Source organism: Phacochoerus africanus, chromosome 1 (assembly GCF_016906955.1).
Source record: "Phacochoerus africanus isolate WHEZ1 chromosome 1, ROS_Pafr_v1, whole genome shotgun sequence".
NCBI lineage: Eukaryota > Metazoa > Chordata > Mammalia > Artiodactyla > Suidae > Phacochoerus > Phacochoerus africanus.
In genome coordinates this window covers 39746529-39768452 of record NC_062544.1, presented here as the reverse complement: position 1 = coordinate 39768452, position 21924 = coordinate 39746529, and the positions used below count along the sequence as shown (strand labels likewise).

The 21924-nt window shown below is 38.0% G+C and overlaps 1 protein-coding gene across 1 annotated transcript in view; it reads left to right on the top strand.

The window, feature by feature from the left end:
* The window catches only part of ZSWIM6 (zinc finger SWIM-type containing 6), a 203956-nt gene extending 182474 nt beyond the window's left edge, over nt 1-21482 (top strand). Inside the window, exons 6-14 of the mRNA XM_047754552.1 lie at nt 2736-2912; nt 3183-3329; nt 5362-5499; nt 6523-6783; nt 10684-10819; nt 14158-14315; nt 14972-15135; nt 16909-16990; nt 18749-21482. Of these exons, the coding sequence (XP_047610508.1) occupies nt 2736-2912; nt 3183-3329; nt 5362-5499; nt 6523-6783; nt 10684-10819; nt 14158-14315; nt 14972-15135; nt 16909-16990; nt 18749-19611 (2126 nt within the window). The 3' untranslated portion in view covers nt 19612-21482. The remainder of the gene's footprint in view (nt 1-2735; nt 2913-3182; nt 3330-5361; nt 5500-6522; nt 6784-10683; nt 10820-14157; nt 14316-14971; nt 15136-16908; nt 16991-18748) is intronic.
* The last annotated feature ends 442 nt before the right edge of the window (nt 21483-21924 follow it).

Below are 21924 nucleotides of genomic sequence, written 5' to 3'. Positions count from 1 at the left end.
GAGCGTATTTGTTGGCATTAACTCACATCAACATTAGAATCTATACCCTTTGAAAAGGTAGGGTGTTTGTTTTTTAGATATACCTGAATGATAACCCTTTTTTAACTTTATTGAGAAAAAAATATTTTTCTGGATTCCCTAAATTTTCTTTAATCAATATGTATTAATACATATACTTTAAAATTTTTTCTGTTCCTGTATTTATCATTTTAACAACTTAAGATTATCTCTTTTTCCATGTTATTGCAAAAATAAACCCACAGAGATTTAAGATAAAAATTGACCATGATTTTGATAGTTAATCAAATCACTTTTTGTTAGTGTATCTTTTTAGTCATTGTGTATGTACATAATTATTTTTTGTTTCTTATGCTGCTATGGAGCTTTATATCTTACATTTTCATTAAATATTATTATTATTTTGTTGGTTGTGGTCTTTTTGTCTTTTAGGGCTGCAGTCACTGCACCCATTGGAGATTACCAGGCTAGGGGTCCAATCGGATCTGTAGCCGGCAGCCTACACCACAGCCACAGCAACACTAGATCCAAGCCACGTCTGTGACCTACACCACAGCTTATGGCAACACTGGATCCTTAACCCACTGAGCAAGGCCAGGAATCGAACCCACATCCTTATGGATGCTCGTTGGGTTCGCTGACCGCTGAGCCACGATGGGAACTCCTCATTTAAATATTAAGATACCATTAGTATCATTAAATATTATATATAATTTGTATTTAATCTTTTTTGTTACATTTGGTCTCATTGGTCTCTTAGAGCTAACCACTGTTAAAAGCCCAGTGTTTGTCCATTGTGTTTCTCTGTGATCATATAGTCACATAAAAACATGAAAAATTAATATTTTAATTTTTTTGAATGGAATCATACTCTACTGCTTGCTTTTATTTTCAGTACCACAGTGTATCAAATAGACAGGTAGAATTTTCATTCTTTTAATACATACATAATACTGAGTTGCTCTTTTAAAGTCTCCTTTTAGTCTTAGAGTCTATTTCCATGATTTGAGTTAAAACAAAATAAATGACAAAGCATTTGAAAATAATTGTGTGAGGTTTGAAGTTTGGAATATTTGATTGATTGACTGTAAGAAGTCATGGAACCAGTTTCTTATTGGCTATGGGTTTATTTATTCTACTCTGCAAAAAGCCCTGGTAGGTTCAAAAGGCCATTAAATGTAGGACCCACTCTTCCTATTTGCAAAGTGTATATCTGTCTGCTGCTAACAAGAAATCTGGATGGGAGCCAGAACAGATACAACAGTATTTATGCCTCTCATATTATCTGTCATCCATGCATTTTGATATGTCTGCCATTCAAATACAGATGTCTCAGTCCACCTGAGACCAAGCTGAAGTAATGTCTCTCTTTCTGTTAAAGACCATTCAGAGGCCTTTCAGAAGAGCTGACATAGCTGAATTTGGAGTGAGGATATCTGTGTTTTGATCTTGACTGCCGTTGCCTGGCCATGTGACCTTGGCAAGTCACTTTACTTCTCTCAATTTTCAGTTCCATCAGCAGAATATAGAGGTTGGACTAGATGAGTTCTCAGAGTGCTTCTTGATTCTGTTGTGTTTTGACTTTTATGATTTCCTTTATGTCTGTGCATAGCCAGAGCTCCAGGGACAGGAAGATGAAATTTTACCAACTAAGGAAGCTCCACATTTTGCTTCTCATTTAGTTAAGCCTCAGAACAGTGAGGGGTGATTCTTGAACTAAGTGAGGCACACATAAGTAAAAATAGTTTGTTACCCTGATTTTAAGTTGAGGCTCTCTAAGGTTTGTGCCACAGAGGAAGGTAAGTCTGAAGTGAGGAAACAAGGGATGGGAGTGCAGATAGAATTTGAACCATGTTTTCCAGAGGAACTGAATAATTCCAGAACCTGGGGTAAGAATATCCTTGATTCCCCAAACATTTCTTTTCTCCGTCAGGTCCTGAAACTTGAATCCTCTTCGGAGTATATGCTTCTGCTCTTTTGTGATGCCCCAGCATACACTATGCTGGGGACATCACACCAGTCATGGAACCTGCACAGGAGTCAGGAGGCAGCCTGTAGGGGCAAGGTAAGTGCACTGGTTTGTTTTGTAGCTATGTTGTGTGGCTTTGTGAAATGTTAAATATATGCATTTATGCCCCTTGGGATATAAAGTGGCATTTGATCATTATATCCCAAGAAGCATAATAGTTTTAATTGTGCAAAACCGCACAATATAGTTAAAAAATACAACCAAAAGCACAACCCTTCTGCATATTTTTAAAGGCTGATTGCATCTTCCTGAAAGGTTCCATGGCTGGTGTTTCATCTCTTGCATAGTGTTTGTGAGAGCTGTTGATCCGATCAGGGCAGCCCACCACAGCACCTCAGAAGTGGGGAGCAGTGAGTTTTCATGTGTTTTTTGCCGAGTGCCTCCTTCGAGTGTATTTGGCATGAAAACTAGACTTGACAATTCTTTTTGCAGGATGCCTTTAACCTTAGCTTTGATGGCTGCAGAGTGTTTGTGTTTGATAAAACAAGTGAGTGAATGGTGGCTCTTTGGGCTGACTTGCCTCCTAGTACTTAGGACATAAGAGTAGTCATTCTTCATTCTTCTGCTTAGGGGGTGCAGGACAATGTGTGTGGGTGTGTTCATGAACATCTGGCCACAGAATGGTATGACTGATTTATTCACATGTGAATAATAGCTGACACGACTTTCTGAATTGTGGAAAAAACAGATTCACCGAACAGGCCACATCGGACAGTGTTCACCCGAGCCATCGAGGCATGCGATCTCCACTGGCAGGATAGCCACTTGCAGCACATTATCAGCAGTGACCTATACACCAACTACTGTTACCATGACGACACTGAAAACTCCCTCTTTGACTCCCGAGGGTGGCCCCTCTGGCATGGTAAGTGGCCAAACCGGAAAGACATTTCCATGACTTACTTCTTTGTTTAGTTTCTATAGCATTATTGAAGTGGGAGGTGGAGAGTTGAGGGATTCAATGGGAGATGGATGAATGCTTGGCAGTAGGAGTTTTTCTTTCAAATCCAAGTTCAGGAATCGTTTCTTGTGTCTTTTTCATAGTATTTTTGGGAAAAACATCTCACTGTTGGATCCTGTTTTTAAAGTTCTCTCTCACAATGGCAACTCCCCCTCCCCCAACTTTCTGTTTTAGAACATGTTCCTACAGCCTGTGCACGAGTGGATGCATTACGTTCTCATGGGTACCCCAGAGAAGCACTGAGACTGGCAATAGCCATTGTTAACACATTAAGACGACAGCAACAGAAACAGTTGGAAATGTTCCGAACTCAAAAAAAAGGTGACTGCATGAAGGAGTTTATTTCCACTGGAATGGGATTCTTGGTGATGATGTCATTAGGCTTTATCCTCCTTGGAGAGAGAGAGCTTTTTATAATTAGGCCATGGAAATTGCTTTACTCACCACTCATTTGAAATATTAAATAGCTGATCTGTGAAAAATTTTAGGCATTTTTCCTAAATGTTGAATGTTCTAAGAAATAGGGTTTTTCAAGTTTCTTTAGTTAATTTTTTAAGGGAAAGATTTCATTTTTGTTTTCCTACTGTTTGGGTTAGTATGTCTGAATTATCTAACATGCAAATTAAGCAAATAATTCATTTTGTGAAAGAGCATTTTAGTTCTGACAGTAAGGGCTCTGGGGATAGACCACCTGTGTTTAAATCCTGGCAAGAGTTCCCAGTTGGGAGACCTTAGGCATTGACTTGACCTCATCTATGGAATGAGGCTCACTTGAGGATCTGTCTCTTAGACTTGTTGAAAAGATTAAACTGGTTAATTCCTGAAAAGCACTGAAAGCCAGGCCTGACATAGTGTGGAAGCACATAGAACAAAACATTTTAATTATAGTGATTTGTACATCAGGACATGGTATGTATTTAGAATAATCAAACAGAACTCCTGGGTTTTTCAAATTCTGTAAGTAACATTTGATGAGCTGTTAACTTAGAGAACACATTTAATTCTCCTTTATCTCAGTTTATTAAACTTTTAAATTTTATACAAGCATTACTGAATAATAGTAATTGCAGAAGGGTTGTATTGACATGTATAAGGCCCTGATCAGAAAAAAGAAATATGTATGCCTTTTCTGATGAATGTGTGTACTTCTTTTTCTTCTGTAGGTATAAATCTTTTTATGTTTCTTTGGTAGATTTGTTTTCTTTTTACTCTGGAATTTTATTTCTCATTCAGGGAGAAGTATTTTTATTTGCTATGGTGGTTTTTTGTTTTTTTGTTTTGTTTTTTGTTTTTTTGTTTTTTTGGTTATGTTTTTGTTTTTTTCTTTGGGTAATTTTACACACACCTAGGGTACAGCTGCAAATTATCAAAAGTTGCAGAAGTAGAGTGGAGGTTGGAGCAAGATATTTGTTCTAATTCTTAATACCCTCTATATTTGAAGTATTATAAATGTTAACTAACATTATCTTTTATATGATGAAAGAAAATTCCAAAGGTAACATTTGAATCAAAGAAGGGGGAACTCAGGTGGGATTGGAATGTGATACCCCCTGACATTGGGTATATAATTCTTCATATTCATCTAATCATTACAGGCTGCTAGATGTATTTGAAAAACAGGTTGCTTAGCCATTTGGAAAATTTTTCTGAGATCTCCCTTTCCCTAAACACACAATCTATGGCCAAGAAAATGAAAAGGATATATTTCAACCAAATTATATATTATTTTCTGCTGTAGTTCTCCTTTGTGACAAAGGTCCTCTTTTAATTGGCTTGTAGATCCACATTTAGGGAGATTTTTATAAGGTGAGAGGGGAGTAATTTAATAATATTCATAGGGGAGTCCATGTCTGACCCAGGCTACAGTTGCCTTCTAGACTCCCTTTTAGATGACCTATTGAGCAGTGACTATGAAAATATCTCCTTAGTATAGTTTTAGAGTTAGCTATCCAATGTGAATTCCAAGGGGACTTCTCAGTTCTCCCCAAAGCCACTCCTAGGAGATGAGGGGAGTTGTCCTTAGCTTCTCAGGTGAAAATTTGGCATTCATTTTTCCTCATACAACATGATCTATTAATGTAAGTAATAATGTTACCCTAGTACCCTGGACACATGAATTAAATAGATATTTGAGAGCTGTCCTGGGAAGTTAGTACCATTTATACTGACTTACAGATGAACGTTTAGAACTTAAAATAGTTCATAAGTTGGGAATAATATATATCCTTATTTTTTGATTAAAGAGGAATTTTGAACTGACTTTAGTATTAATTTGTCAAGATGCTGCTCTTAAACGGTAAAGCCTCTCTGCCCTCTACTTCTCTCCATGTCTCAATTCCCTTTTCTTCCACAGAGCTACCCCATAAAAGCATAACCTCAATAACCAATCTGGAGGGCTGGGTTGGACACCCCCTGGATCCTGTGGGTACTCTTTTCAGCAGCCTTATGGAAGCCTGCCGCACTGATGATGAAAGCTTCTCAGATTTTACAGGTAAAACCATTGACATTTGTCTCATGCTTTTTTCCCCTAAACCCTGAATTGGTATTGGTCATTGTTTTTCTTCAGTTTGTTTTATGACTAGCAGTTAACAAGAGAGCAAGGAAATGGATATCCTCACACTTTTCAGGCAGACCTTTAAAAATGGGGGAAAGTCTTAGAGTTGAGCGTTGTCAGCATGTGTCAAGAACCTAAAAATATTTATTTCCTTCTAGTCAGTGATTATGCATCTAAGAGTTTATCTGCATTTACGACTATTTCCCATCATAAGAAATAAGGACATACATCATGTGGAAGGGAAGGATTGTCCCTTTTCTGTCCCATGGCAGGGAAAGCTTGGAGGATTACTTATCTTGACTCTCCAGAATTTCTCCTATGGTTGTTGTCTTTATGGTTTCTGGGTGACCCAAACTCTCTTAGGAGAGTGGAAGTTATGACTCTGAATTCACTTTCCTTGGGAGTTTGACAGTTGAAGTTTGTTAAAAATGTCTAATAGGAACACACCTCATCAGAGATGAGAGAATGCTCAAAGGATCATCCTCTTGTGATAACTGATGACTCTTTGATACCAAAAGGACCATGATCTTGGGTTACATATGTTGTGTTCTCTATTGTTTTTATAATAAATGATAATAACATTGTGTTAAAAATACTGAAAAATTTTTTAATGCTGGCCTTGAAAAACTGGTAACTATTGCATGCAGTTTTACCCCTGTTTAAAATTTTTCATTCTTAAGTATTCTTAGTATCTCTTCTTAGATTTACAGTTTTCTTTGGTGATTCATTTTTTAAGGAGAGAAAAATATAATATTTTATCCCCTATAACATACATATTTATTCATGATCAATTTTTAAAAGATGCTAGAAAACTGTATACTTTAAGAAACATGGTTTTCTGGCCTTCTTGGAATTAAGTTGAGAATTTTAAGAGTATGGGGTAAAATAAATAATTGTAATAACTATCAGGTCAGAGTACCTGCAAAAGCAGTTTCTGAACTCTGATTTCTTTTGTGACAGAGAATATGGGACAGTGCAAGTCTCTGGAATACCAGCATCTACCTGCACACAAATTCCTAGAAGAAGGGGAATCCTATTTAACGCTAGCTGTGGAAGTAGCCCTGATAGGACTGGGACAGCAGCGTATCATGCCTGATGGGCTGTACACCCAGGAGAAGGTTTGCCGAAATGAGGAGCAACTCATTTCCAAGCTTCAGGAAATTGAATTGGATGACACACTGGTGAAAATTTTTCGCAAGCAAGCAGTCTTCCTATTAGAAGGTAGTATGATAAGAACTTTTCCACATGTTTAGTCCATTTTATTTAAGCACTAAACTTTCTATGTTGAAAGTACTATTTGAATGCCTTTAATATGGTAGTTATCTTGATTGGTATGGTCGCTAAGTACATTGGCATGTTCCATTTCCCAAAATAGGATCATTTAATAAAAAAACAGGATCATTTAATTTAAAAAAATCATTTATCATTTGATTTAGGTGGTCATGTAAGATGACCTGTTAGAAATGAGCCCCATTTAAATGCCACAAGCTTTGAAAGGATGTTTTATTTAGTCTGTGTTGTTCCTGAGGTAAATGCAAGTTTGATATTTAGTGAGTTATTGCTGATAGCCATATTCCTCTTTGCTTGATTGGTTAAGTAATAAAATGGAAATTGGTTGGCATCCTCCATGTTATTGGCTGTTACATGACATCTGGATTTTGAATGTCATTTGCACGTGCTAACAAAGCACCACAGACAGCACTGATTATTTCAGAGAATTCATTAGGTGTAGATTCATCAAGTTAAAAGTTTCATAGAATCATAGCATCACTAAGGCAAAGTCTAGTTTTTTTTTATAAGGTCAGGAGCTAAAGGGCCTAACAAATTTTGGCTGGCATTGCTTTGAAAAAAATTTTTTTTTCTTGAAAAAAAAAATAAGTATAGCTAACGTGATAGCCTAATCTTTTACACAGACTTAGGTGATGTCAAATTTTTTAAATTGCTTCTGTCAAGTGCATTTGTGTTATTACTGTGGAATTCTCTGTGATATATAGTATCTTATATGTGTTATTTAGGGAAGAGACTTAGAGAAAATAGCATTCCCCAAAGCCTTCTTTTATTTTTCCAGAGCTAAAGATTTATTTGAAAAAAATATTTTCATCAAATATGTTATACATTTATGTGTTTTAGAAGTGCATCTTAAATGGAAAATGTTCTCCCGAATAACATGCATAGTTAATTTTGGTAAAAATTCCTAATAATTTTTTGAAGCACTCTCCTGAAGTTTTTTTGATTTTTGTTTTTTTCTTCTAAAGATAAAAGCCTGTCTTGGCAAATTTCAGGTTATCCTGATTCTTTCATTACTGTTTTCATTTCCTCTCATATAATTCCTTTTGCTATAAGTAATATCATTAGCCATGAACTTTTTTTATGCTGGCTCTCAGTAACTCTTGGTAACTAACTTTTGATTTTCATTATCCTGAAAGAAGAGGATGTGTGCTTTTCAAAGTTGATAGTGTCTGATATCTGTTTATTACTTGCTTTTTTAAAATGTCTCCATGTTCATTACTCATGAGTATTTTTAAACTTACCTTAGTCTTTAATTAGTCCACACGTTCCCATTAAACATTTTAGTGAGAACTGTGCCCGATAAGGAGTTCCACTGACTCTTCCCAGCCTCCTCTCTCCCACCCTTTCTAGGCTTACAAGGAGTGGGTGGCACAGAACAGGAAGAAGTCCACGGGGAAGCCAGGGGACCATTTCTATAAACTCTGAAAGATAAGCACTTCATGATTGAGATGACTGCACTGGCACACCAAGTTCTTTATGCATTTACTCCTTGTAAATTTTAGGGGCAAATTAGCAGACTCGGGTATCTGAAATAGCGGAAGCAATAACCCTGTATTGTTGCTGAGTGTCAGTCACTTCCAGGCATAATGGATCATTTGGCATATTGGAAAAGCACCTCTGGGGAACTTAGATACCAAATTTCAGTTTTTCATTATCAGTACACTGGAGTTCAAGGATTACACTGATTCTTAATTTACAAATAATTCTGATACCTGACTGAATGTTTTGCTTGTGGATGTGTCATTATGTTGGTTATATATCCTGGCTTTTCCTGAAGAGTACAAAAAGAAAACTTGATGGTTTAAGGGAAACACTGAAAGGAAATAGAGGAGAAATGAAGATGGATAATATTCAAGGTTACTATAATTAGACCTTAATAAAATAATAGAGTCAGTGTCTTAGTCTGCTCAGGGTGCCATAAAAAGATACTATAGATTAGGTGGCTTAAACAAAAGAAATTTATTTCCCACAGTTCTGGAGGCCCAGATGCTCAGGTTCAAGATGCTGGCTAATTGAGTTTCTGGTGAGGACCTTCTTCCTGCCTTGTAGATGGCTGCCTTCACCCTGTACACTCACAAAGGAGACAGAGGGAGCAGTCTTTCTGATGTCTCTTTTTATAGGACATACTCTGTTGAGCCACATCAGGGCCCTCATGACCTCATTAACCTTCACTGCCTCCATAAAGGCCCTATTTTCAAATAGTCACATTGGAAGTTAGGGCTTTAACACAGAAATTTGGTGGGAAGGATAAACATTTAGTGTATAATAAATAATTTGGCCTCATTATATGAATGACAGGTAAAACTGTAATGGTGCTTCAACTTCTGAAGAACATCAGATCACTAAATGTCCTAACAGCAACAACAAAAAAAGATTAATAGATTGGTAAAATTTGAAATATGGGATGGATTTTAGTCTGTCTACATAAAAAAATAAGTTGTTTGTATGACTTTCAAAGTACTTAAATAAGGAACAAATAAAAAATACTAATTAGAACAATGAAATGCAAAAACAACTTCTATTAAAATGACCTAAAATGTATCATAGTCCTACACATTGCCTGCTTCAGTAACTCTTCTCATTTCTTCTGAGCTGCATTTCTTGTATTCTAAACTCTTCACCAGACTGATTTTTCTCACAGAAAACAAATGTATTATGTCCTTTGAGCAGTAGTGTCATGGTTCATAATTCTAGACTTCATGAAACAGATGTTACCCAAAGGTGACATGGAAACTAATTTATTAAACACTTTACAGTAACTAAACCTCAAAGCACCTAAGCGGAAAGTAGTTGAACTAACCACAGTGGTTTCCTTTCAAAATTTATTTTAAAAGTCTATATTGCCCTTCTTAGGGTAACATTCAGAAAGTACACAGGGGAAGTCAGCTCTGCCACCATGGCTGTCTTAAACTACTAAGAAATGGATTTTGACATCTTAAATGTAATTTTGCTTTTAAAATTGGTCTTTGGAAGCCCAAATAAAGTCTTTGTATTGAGGTTTGTGGTTTAGAGTCCTCCTCATACCTCCCCAAGAGACAGAGCACACTCTTCTGGAACCTGCTTTATCTGTGCCCCTAAGACTGATTGGGTCTGGCGCAGGTTCCAGAGTTAAGCTGTAGAGTCATCTGTGCATTTGAAAATCTGGATGCTCAGATTATCACACATTGAAAGAGGGTCTTTCTTAAATTCAGTCAGGTTTCCTGCCTCAGAAGTTTGTTTATTTATTTATGTGCCCTCCCCCCCTTTAAGGGCCACACTCATGGCATATGGCAGATCCCAGGCTAGGGGTCAAATTAGAGCTACAGCTGCCGGCCTACACCACAGCCACAGCAAGATTGATTGTCCGTTTAGCTGTGGTACAAGGAATTGAGTATTTCTGAAGTGAATTTGGTATTGGATATTATATTCTATAGAATCATTTTTGACTAAGAATCATCTTCATTTCTACTGGGTCATTTAGATTATATTCATAACTAGATGAGTATTGTTTATAACTTTATATCAAAAATTTAAATTAGGGAGTTCTTGTTGTGGCTTAGCAGTAGTGAACCGGACTAATATCCCTGAGGATGCAGGTTCGATCCCTGGCCTCTCTCAATGGGTTAAGGATGCAGGCATTGCCAAGAGCTGTGGTGTAGGTTGCCGATTTGGCTCGGATCCTACATTACTGTGGCTGTGGTGTAGGTCAGGAGCTTGCAGCTCCAATTTGATCCTTAGCCTGAGAACATCCAAATGCTGCAGGTGTGGCCCTAAAAAGCAAAAAAAAATAAAGTATACACAAAGTCAGTTCCTTTTTTAGGAGTGTAAAAGGTGTATGTTCTCTTCCTACAGCTGGACCGTATAGTGGTTTAGGCGAAATAATCCATCGGGAGAGCGTTCCAATGCACACATTTGCCAAGTATCTCTTCACCTCTCTCCTACCTCATGATGCTGAATTGGCATACAAAATTGCACTGAGAGCAATGCGGTACGTATTTCACAGCCCAGCCGGGCAGGGGCAATCCAAATTCCCCACTGGGAAAAATGGCTGTTAACTGATTTCTTACTCATTCTTGTTTCTTATAGGCAGCAGAAAGCCTAAGGAAACTATTTATTCATGCTTCTTGGGTTGTGATGGTGGTGGTTTGTTGTTTTGTTTGGCTTTCGTTTTAAAGTAAGAATTCTCTCCTCGACCGCTGTCACACTAATACTCATGGTGGTTTCATCGTTCTTTTACATAAGGCTAGAATTTGGGAATAGAGAACAATTTCAGGTCGAGTTTAACCATAGGGCAGCAACAGTTGAAACCTTCTTAAATAATTGTTTTGGAAAAAAAAAATAGATTTTTAAAACAGTGGTAAATAATACATATTTACACTGAATGTAATAAATGAGGAAGTCCTTCACATCCGCTTATTTACACGTTTCATCAGTAGTGCAGGAAGGCCATTCAGCACCGAAAAACCTTTGTGCTCAACTAGAGAACGAGAGAAAATGGGAGCTGTATCTAATATTTGAAGGCATTACTTATATATGGGGATCTTCCAGGATCTGCTCTCCTCTGCTCTGTGTCTGTCTCCTCCTTAGTCCTTTTCAGTAATACAGTTAGAATATGTTGTTCTCTGCCTGTTTTCACCCTTTTTAAAGTCAATTCACCAAATGATTTTTTTTATCACGAATTTGTTCTAGGTGAATTTTTTTAATGAATTCAGGTTTACATCTTTCAGTCTTATATGTAGCCTTCTAAATTTTAAGGACCTGAAAGGAATATTCACCTTTTTTTAAAATACGAATTTTTTTCCTTTTTTCTGTTTTTTTTTTTTTTTTTTTAATTAACACAGTCATTGATAAAGTGCACATTAGACCCTGTTAAGTGCCACCACCTAAAGACAAACCATGTACATACCTAAAAGCTTGAGGTTCTGGAGAATAGTTTGATTTCACAGAAGCTTTTCATCATACTATGTCTGCAACCAGTGTAGTGGATTCAAAAACAATTCCTTGCTTGTATAAATATAGCTTATCGATCGATCTCAGGAGAACTCTTTTTTACACAGTGATCAAGTGTGTGTGTGTATACCTGTGTGTCATTGTGTATTGAGGCTGACATCCTTTAATGTGACTAATTTGACATGCTTTCCTTGGCAACATGGAATCATACTAACCTATAGAGAAACCTTAAAAGTTCTCTCTTGTCTATTTTTAAAATACTGAAAAACAAATAACTAACAAAAGTAAAGGTTCCCCATGAAATTACTTAGTATACTTGGTTTGTGTCTTAGAGCGTAATTTTATAAGTTCCTCTTCCCATTTTGGGGAGCTAAAATAGAAGTTGTCAGATAAGACAAATGCTTTACTCAAATCATAAGAATTCTGCTCCTGTGGCAAAGGAAAGGATGCTAATGTTGTGATGCCACGAGATGCTTCTGATATGACTACTATAAAGTTTAAGGGTAAAATAGCATAAAGTTTCTCTCTGGTTCTGGCTTTAAGTGAAGGTATCTGTCAGGTGAGGATGTTTGCTTTTCTAACACTCAGAAACTCATTTATGTTTGCCCTTGGTTACTGCCAAGGCAGCTTGTTCATGGGAGATAGTAGCATGGCTCCCCGGAATTGGTTTCCACCTCTTCTCTTCTACCTGCCTCATGCCCCCAGCCAAAAGACTGCTGTGGATGGTAAGTGGCGTGAACTCAGGACATCTCAAGGCAGCTAGGGGACCAGGAAGGAAAAGAGACAGCTTACTTGCTTCTTAGTCTTTCTAGACCATGAAGTGTGCTGAGGGAAGGGCATTTTCATAATCATTTTCTTATCTTTCCAGGGAAGTTGATTAGTCTCCTCTACAGCAGCTCTGGAAGGATCTGCCTGTGAAAACAAGGACATTCTGGGTTTTTTAAAGAGCTAATAACTAACAACCCCACTAAAATTCTTCTTACTTGATTGCCACCATTTACTGCTAACATGTCTTTATCCCTCGATAAAAGAAAAAGGGACTGAGGCATTTAGCTTACCAGAGCAACAATTGCTCTTGGGTGAGGCCCCAAGCCCCACATCACACCCTGAGCCTGCTAATTTCCCCTGGTCCCCAGCTCTTATTTCGTAGTCCCAACACTGGTGTACTTAAGTGAAAGTCAAATGCTTTGATGATTGTAAAGGAATTAATTGCAGTTGTAGCTACTCGACTAATCTCTTTGGTGTTTAGATTTGGAAGAGACCACTAAGCCTGTGCTTTCTTTCAATAATTGTTCTTTGTTTGTCAACATATTCTTAAAAATAGATTGAAATAAGAAATCATGCTGAATTTATGTGATACTGTCAAGGGACAGATACTGGGATTATTTGCATTCATCCTCTCTGGTATGATTGATAGAACATATTCTGACTACAACTTTCTGAAGTAATAAGGAACAACTTCTGGAGTTCCCGTCGTGGCGCAGTGGTTAACGAATCCAACTAGGAACCATGAGGTTGCGGGTTCGGTCCCTGCCCTTGCTCAGTGGGTTAACGATCCGATCCGGCGTTGCCGTGAGCTGTGGTGTAGGTTGCAGACGCGGCTCGGATCCCGCGTTGCTGTGGCTCTGGCGTAGGCCGGTGGCTACAGCTCCAATTCAACCCCTAGCCTGGGAACCTCCATATGCCGCGGGAGCGGCCCAAGAAATAGCAACAACAACAACAACAAAAAAGACAAAAGACCAAAAAAAAAGACAAAAAAAAAGAAATCATGCTGAATTTATGTGATACTGTCAAGGGACAGATACTGGGATTATTTGCATTCATCCTCTCTGGTATGATTGATAGAACATATTCTGACTACAACTTTCTGAAGTAATAAGGAACAACTTCTACAGAAAGTATGAATATATGGAAAAGAAGTAATTTTTATTTTACTTCCCCTTTTATTTTGCTTTAATAAGCTTATTTGTCTCAGCTGTCTACTGATCTCTTTTGTAACCTCAGTCTTAAATATCCACTTCAGTATCAGTTTTTTGATTTTTATTTTTAATGAGTGATAAGATTCAGAACTTTGACAGTAGGTAAAAATTAAGACCTGTGTTTCAAACCTCTCCATCATTACATTTCTTAATTTCCTTGAATATTGCCATTTTCTGAATGATGCTAACAAAAGGAAATATCCTTGGTTTGAGTAATGAGCAATTAATGAGGTAACTTTAGCTCCAGAAAGCAGAGTGTAGATGTCCCAGCACTTCTTTCACCGTGACCTGAACAATCTCTTCTAGAAACTACCCACTCCTCTGGCCTCTGGCCAGTCCCTGTGGCCAAGGTGATGGACACGTGCTAAGAGCCACTTGCCTTGTCTTGTCATTACAGGTTGCTAGTATTGGAATCTACTGCTCCAACAGGAGACCTCACCCGCCCCCACCACATTGCGTCAGTTGTTCCCAACCGATACCCTCGTTGGTTCACTCTAAGCCACATTGAATCCCAGCAGTGTGAGCTGGCGTCCACCATGCTAACTGCAGCCAAAGGTACTGAGTTGTCCTGAGAATTCATGATTATTTTGTTTGCCTTTTTTTCTTTAAAGGGTCATGTTTTCTATCAAATTTTCTATAGTGGTGCAAATGTTGTAAGGATCTTTTTCTTTAGATGTTAGCTTATGAGGTAAAACAAGTGCTACTCATTTGAGCTGGCATTTTCCTCATTTAACTGTATCATTAAACTTGCTGCTGACAGAGTTTAGGTTTAGTTACCATGCCATGTAAATGGTGGATGAGCTTCAGAAGCAAATTAAAAAGATGGGTTAAATTTTTTTTCTCCCTGGAATATTCACCAGAAATACATAAGTAGGAACCAAGAGCTTTTTGCTGTGTCTCATGCTGGTTCTGATTCACATGTGCTTTTGGTCATTGAGCATATGTCTCAGTGTATCTTTTTTTGTGAAGCCAAGATTCACAGGCATTCATAACCTTAGGACACTTAGTTGTAACATCTGTGCCATATGTGAACATTTCATGTAAATTAACTTGTGCTCTATGTTTTGTTCCCTTTTTTTTTCATTCCCTGTGTGTGCATGTACGGGGGTGTGTTTGTGTGTGTGTATGTGGTTATGTATGTGATTTTTTTTTGTTGTTCATTTTGATTTGCCTTGCTTTGCTTTGATTTGGTTTCCCCTTGTTCATTGCAGGCGATGTTCGGAGGCTGGAAACAGTATTAGAATCCATCCAGAAAAACATTCACTCCTCATCCCACATCTTCAAGCTTGCCCAAGATGCATTTAAAATAGCAACTCTCATGGACAGTTTGCCAGACATCACACTTTTGAAAGTGTCTCTGGAGCTGGGCCTGCAGGTATATGACTGGTGGTCTTTCCTGGGGCACCAGGACTGCTAAATAAAGGCACCATCCTAGGGTTGTTGCTGATTGTTTGAATTCTTTCAGTGCTGGTACATGACTCTTTGGTGCACAGATCTATTAGACTTCAGGAGAGCACCGTATTTCCCAGCTGTGGTCATTCCCAGCTGAACCAGCCTGCTGCCTGATGTGCAGGACTGTACATTTACAAGCCCGACTTGTGTCTTCAATAAAAAAATCATCTTCTGCATTAGAGCCTTAACATCACTGTTTCGCCTTTAATGATTAAAGAAGAATGTTTACTAGCAAGAGATATAAATCAAGTCCTCACATATAATAAAGATTCATTTGTTAGGGTTAAATTTTTAGGAGTAGTATGGAATTTTATTGATGTTTGCATTTTCATAACAGAAGGACAATTCCAGCTCCCTTTTTTCTAACCCTGAGAAAATTAGGTAAAGGAAGACGGATTGGGCCAGGGTCCAGTTTCAGCAAGCCTGTTTAGACAAGTTACCAAGGACATTTTGAGTTAGTCATGCAGATAGATATTTGTTGCCTTATAATGTCTGGAAACATTACTGTATGAGGCATAAACTGAAAAGTTTATATTTCTACTTTTCTCAGGGAATCTCTATTATCATTTGTAATCACCCCCTACAAAAGAAAGCAGGGAAAGAAATTGTTATCTTCTAATTTCCTAAAGTATGAGGACTAGAATGCCCTGGTTAGATGATTAATATGATTTTCTAGTTATGGATTCTCCTTACAGTGGTTAATAAAGAATTAGATAATAAGAATATGCACTTCCCATATATACTACTGTACAATAGAGGGTTGGGAGACTGCATTTAAGCTATATGATGACTATTTTATTTTTTAATTTCTTTTTTCTATCCAGGGTATGCAGAAGTTCCTGGGCCAGGGGTCAAACCCAAGCCATAGTAGTGACAATACCAAGCCATAGCAGTGACAATACCAAATCCTTAATCACAAGGCCACCAGGAAATGCCTATTCAATGACATTTTAGAAGTTTCTTTGAAAAAAGAAATTCTTATTATTTGGCTTATTTTTGTTATCATTTGCCTCTGAAAGAGGCATTAACATGAGTTTTTTGGTTATTTGGAATTTTGGCAAATTTCTTTGATAAATTTTGGGTTACTGAGAGCTTACACCCTGCCTCATTCTTCCTAGAATCTGGGAAGAACTCCCACAGGGCCTTACAAGGCTTTAGGGGTATTTCATCCCTAGATGTTCTGAATCTTTAAAAATGAGAGAAGCAGGAAGAGATGGCTAATTTTATCTTGGGGATTTCTTATTAGAAAATGAAAAACAAAATCAGATTATTAATGATGCCAGAAGTGATTTCCTACCATAGACCTGCAGTTATCTCTTAATTGCCAGGAAAAAAAACAAACAGAGATTGAAGGAATGACTAAAACAATTTTTTTTTTTTTTAAACTTCTTTGCCAGCTCAGGGTTCTAGGTCAGAACCATGGAATGTTAAAGCTGGGGAGGAGAAGAAGGCATGGACTGTGTTTAATGGGCCCATCTGGTCAGTTGACCCACTAGGACTTCCTGCCTCCCAGGCTGGTGCATGGCCAGCAAGGGGAGCCCTGGACAGATCCAAATTCATATGCAGAGCTTTGCTTCAGATCACCTTCCTGGTCATAGGGAGTATGCTTAGTAATTTATATCCGGAATGAATTGTTTTATTTTCCCATTGACTCAGGATAATCTTCCACCCAAATTTTGTCATCCTATCTTTATAGGTTATGCGAATGACACTGTCAACGTTAAACTGGCGACGGCGGGAGATGGTGAGGTGGCTGGTAACGTGTGCTACTGAAGTGGGTAGGTAAAATCTGACGAGAAGCTTGACCAGGTGTCTTGTGGTCAGATTTAATTTGCCATTTCCACATACATACAAGAACATTTTCACTCTTTTACCTTGACTTCTCCAATGCTCCTGCCCCTTCTAACAATCTACAGGCTCTCCCTTCCCCCAACCCCAAACTCCAACCTTCAATTATAAATATTTGCATTGTTACTTTCACATTTGTGGGACTCCAACCTTTTTTTTTTTTTTTTTAAGCCACACCCACAACATGCAGAAGTTCCCTGGGCCAGGGCTCAAACTCCTCAAGCCATAGCAATGACAATGCCAAATCCTTAACCACTAAGCCACCAGGGAACTCCCTCCAACCTCTTAGTTAAAATGGAATAAGTCAGGGAGTAAGCACTTTGTATTCAATTGTTCTGTCATTCTTAAGGTGTTCTAGTAACTTTTTGTGATAATCAAGTTTATAGTTTTATATTAAACAGTTCCAGAGTGAATCTTTGGTTAGTTGGAAACCATCTTTGAAATTAGCTTGGGACTATGGCTTTAGTGGTTCAGGGCACTTGAATGAAGATGATATAAAGTTATCTAGTTGCACTGAGTTTTTTCCCCATCATCTTAAGGGCATTAGTCATGGTATCCAGCAAGAGAAATGACCACTGTGTGTGGTTTATGTGAGCTTTCAGACGTGTGAGAATTTGTAGTACCTGTAAGAAGATCCCCTGGTTGACCATAGGATGCAGTTTGTGAAACCCATCAACCAGCTATTTCCCCTCGCCAGCAGTAAATCAGAACTGAAAAAAACCCCATATATTCCTGGCAAGAGTGTGAATGCAAACAAAATGATGGCTGTCTAAAATAAATGTTGGTTAAACTGTTGTCTTCCTATTTGCATCAGAAAAGAGTACACACTCTTGCTGAGAAGACACTGATGATGCCTCGGTGTTTATCTAAAAGACAGGCACAGCAGATACTGTAAAAGCATTTTCCTTGTTACTTTTATTCATCTGTAATGGTTTGTTATTTTGGAAAAAGGGAAATTGGTCTAAATATAAAAATGTTTATATTACTAAGGTGATGCTTTAGTAAAGCAACATAATACCAGTTCAAGATCTGCTGCATAACTCCCCTACCCCTGCACAAACACATAGGCCTAATTTCTCTTAGATTTAGTACCTGCTCTTTAAATTGCTCATATTTAGGATTTTCCTATAGCTGAGGCATATTGGGTCTGTGTACTTAAACCATGTCATCCATTTCAAACATCTGGGTCATCTCTACGTCTGCTTCTGTTGACTTTTTTTCTTGATTATAGGTCGAATTTTCTGGCTGCTTTTTGTTTAGTCATTTTGTATTGTTTACACTTACACACACACCACATAAAATTTCCCTATTTTGGTCAGGGTTGTAGATTTTCTGACTCAGATTCCATAGTGGGTAACTGACAGAAGGCCCCAGTGAACTAGAACTCATTAGCAAAAAGCCATTGTCTGAAATGGCAAGCAAGCAGCAGCACAGTGCAAATACCAGCTACCGAGAGGATTAGTTCTTTATTACGGGAAGTTCATGTTCCTTTCAGGCATTTCACTGAATAACAATCTATAATAACCTTATTCTAAAAGGTTGCTCCCAGGCACATTACCTTACAGGATTTTCTGGTCTAGCTCATGTCCTGTGATGGTTAACAATGTAAGCACTGATTACAAAGTAGAAATAAGGCAAGACCTCTGGGCAGCCTCTCGTCAGTAATAGGGCTTCTCTGTTTCTTGCAGGTGTTTATGCCCTGGACAGCATCATGCAGAGCTGGTTTACGCTCTTTACTCCCACTGAAGCCACAAGTATTGTTGCGACCACCGTGATGTCCAATAGCACTATCGTCCGCCTCCACCTGGACTGCCACCAGCAGGAAAAGCTGGCCAGCAGCGCGCGGACACTTGCATTGCAGTGCGCCATGAAGGACCCTCAGAACTGTGCCCTCTCTGCCCTGACCTTGTGTGAAAAGGATCACATAGCTTTTGAGACGGCGTACCAAATTGTTCTCGACGCTGCTACAACCGGCATGAGCTACACCCAGCTCTTTACGATAGCACGGTACATGGAGCACCGCGGGTATCCCATGAGGGCCTACAAGCTGGCCACCCTGGCCATGACCCATCTCAACCTGAGCTACAATCAGGACACACACCCTGCCATTAATGACGTTTTGTGGGCCTGTGCACTTAGCCACTCCCTTGGTAAAAATGAGCTTGCAGCTATAATACCTCTGGTGGTCAAGAGTGTCAAGTGTGCCACGGTACTGTCAGACATTTTGCGCAGATGCACTCTGACCACTCCTGGCATGGTGGGACTTCATGGAAGGAGGAACTCTGGTAAGCTCATGTCACTGGACAAAGCCCCCTTGCGGCAACTCTTGGATGCCACGATCGGGGCCTACATCAACACGACGCACTCACGGCTCACACACATCAGTCCTCGGCACTATAGTGAGTTCATAGAGTTCCTCAGCAAGGCCCGAGAGACCTTCCTAATGGCGCATGATGGACACATTCAGTTTACACAGTTTATCGACAACCTGAAACAAATCTACAAAGGCAAAAAGAAACTGATGATGTTGGTTCGGGAGAGGTTTGGTTGATAGAACTTGTATGAGTGGGGGTGGGGGTGGGGAGGGAGGGACAGTTCGTTTTTACTTGAGCCTGCCTTTGTACCCTTTTTAACTTAAAGAACAGAGCCACACCGGTATTATATGTGTATAGTTATATTGCGTTTGCAGACTAAATTGTCATGTTGTGAAAGTTTGTGTGTTTTTAATTTTTTTCCCTTTTTCTTCCTTTTTTTTCTTTTGTTTTATTATGCTTTTTAATTTTTTTTTCTTTTGGTTTTGTATGAGAGAGAGGTTAAAAGGTTTGGTTTACACTGAGTATATGTTGTCAAGTGGCAAAAGTCCACATAGCTCTCCTGTTTTCTGTATACGTTCACAGCCTCAAAAAAAATAATTGAAATGGCTTTAAAAACCAAACAAAACACCTCCATCCTGTGATAAGTACCTCGAATGGATTCAGCTTTACTCCTTTGTAACTCATCTTTGCATTTTCAGCATATTTAAACAAACCAACAAAATGAAATACTAATAGTTAAAAGGCTGACCCACGTGGCTTTGCAGTGCTGTTCGTCCAGAAGCATGGCACACAATGCTTGTGCATGTGGAAACTTAGCGACTGTCAACATACATTCTCAGGGATTTATCAAAAAAAAAAAATTAAAAAAAGAATGAGAGCATTTATTGTACTGTATATATATTATAGTATATGTCTGAATATTGAAAATATAACATTAACTAATTTATAAAAATATTCTATGTAATGCAAAATACTTGAAGCTGCAGTAGCTTGGTTTTAAACAAAAACAAAAAAACAATGGAGAGAAAACCTATCAGAAGGACTAAAAGTGCGCCTTGCTTCAGGGTTGGCTCAGGCAGTGAACTTCATGCTGGGCATCTATGCAGAGCCACCTTTTGGATTGCATGGTTGGACTGAGATCTATTGGGAGAAATTATATATGTATATATATTTATACAATTTATGTATACATATATATATGTATACACACAGACACAAGACACATACCACCACCACCAACAACCACTACACCACACATGCTTGTAACAGGCACTAGAATAAAGAGGGACAACAAAACACACAGCCAGAGCAGCAAGCCTTAGCATTAAGAATATACAGTATGCCGGAATTTGGGGTTCGTGCCTCCTAGCCTAGGAAACTTAAAAGAAATATCCTTTTGACACAAAACGCAAAATGTTTTCCAAAACAATTGACATATGATACATTACGCCTTTGCAGTGAGCTAATAATAAGCTAACCTTTGTGCACAAATAACATTATATATATTATATATCTATTCTGCATAGGTATTTTGACTTTGTGCAGGACAGAAAGTTGTGTAGGTATGACTGTTCTACTTTTCAGTTTTTCTTTCTTTTTTTTAAATATATTTTATTTTCTCTAGAATTACTCAAAACAAAAGCAGCCTTCTATCTTGCCTTGTCTTAATGCTTTAAAATAACCAAACTGGAGATCTAACTACCAAACTGTTCATTATATTATTAAATACCAACTTTGGTTACAGTATAGTGTCTTTCCTTTAGCTGATGGTTCTGTAACCTTGTGCTTTTTAAAGCAATTTTTATGTTTTGGTGCAAAAGTTGTCCAGTGTCTCTTGTTCCCTTCATTAGAGAACATGCTAGAGGTATGTTTGTAGGTATTTTTGTTTAGAACTATTTCATGTGCTCCATTTTATTTATTATAATAGGTAAAAAGAAAAAAAAAAGGTTGTACTTCATCACTCATGTAAACATGCTCATGAAGTTGAAAGTAATTAAGATTTGATACACTGATATCAATTTATTTATGTAACTAAAATCACTGTTTTATAAACTTGTTAATGATCAACAATTTTTGTTTTGATTAAAATTAGTTTTTTGAAAGTTGATTCTGCCTCCTTTATGATATATCTCTAATTACACTTGAATTTAGTGACTATGGGTGTTACCACATCTCCAAATGTTAATTAATACCATATTCATTCATTCAGTAGATATTCATTTACTGTTTCCTAGGCCCTGGACATAAAATGATGGATAAAACCAGACACTGAAGCTTACTGTCTGCTTAGTGGAGAAGACAGACATAAATCAAATAATCACAAAGATAAAATATAAGACAGACTAGCCAGTTTTTCTTCACTCTGTGCACTTGGTCATTCCTCCCTAATAAACTATAATTTAAGATTCACAGTACTTGATAGTTTAATAAATGCTTAAGTTTATGAGAGGTTTTGTGTGTGTGGTTTAAAAGGACGTTGCAGTTCAAGGGGTAAATGCTACATGTACATTTTAGCATATAACATCTATCCCAGCCCATCTCCTCCAAAA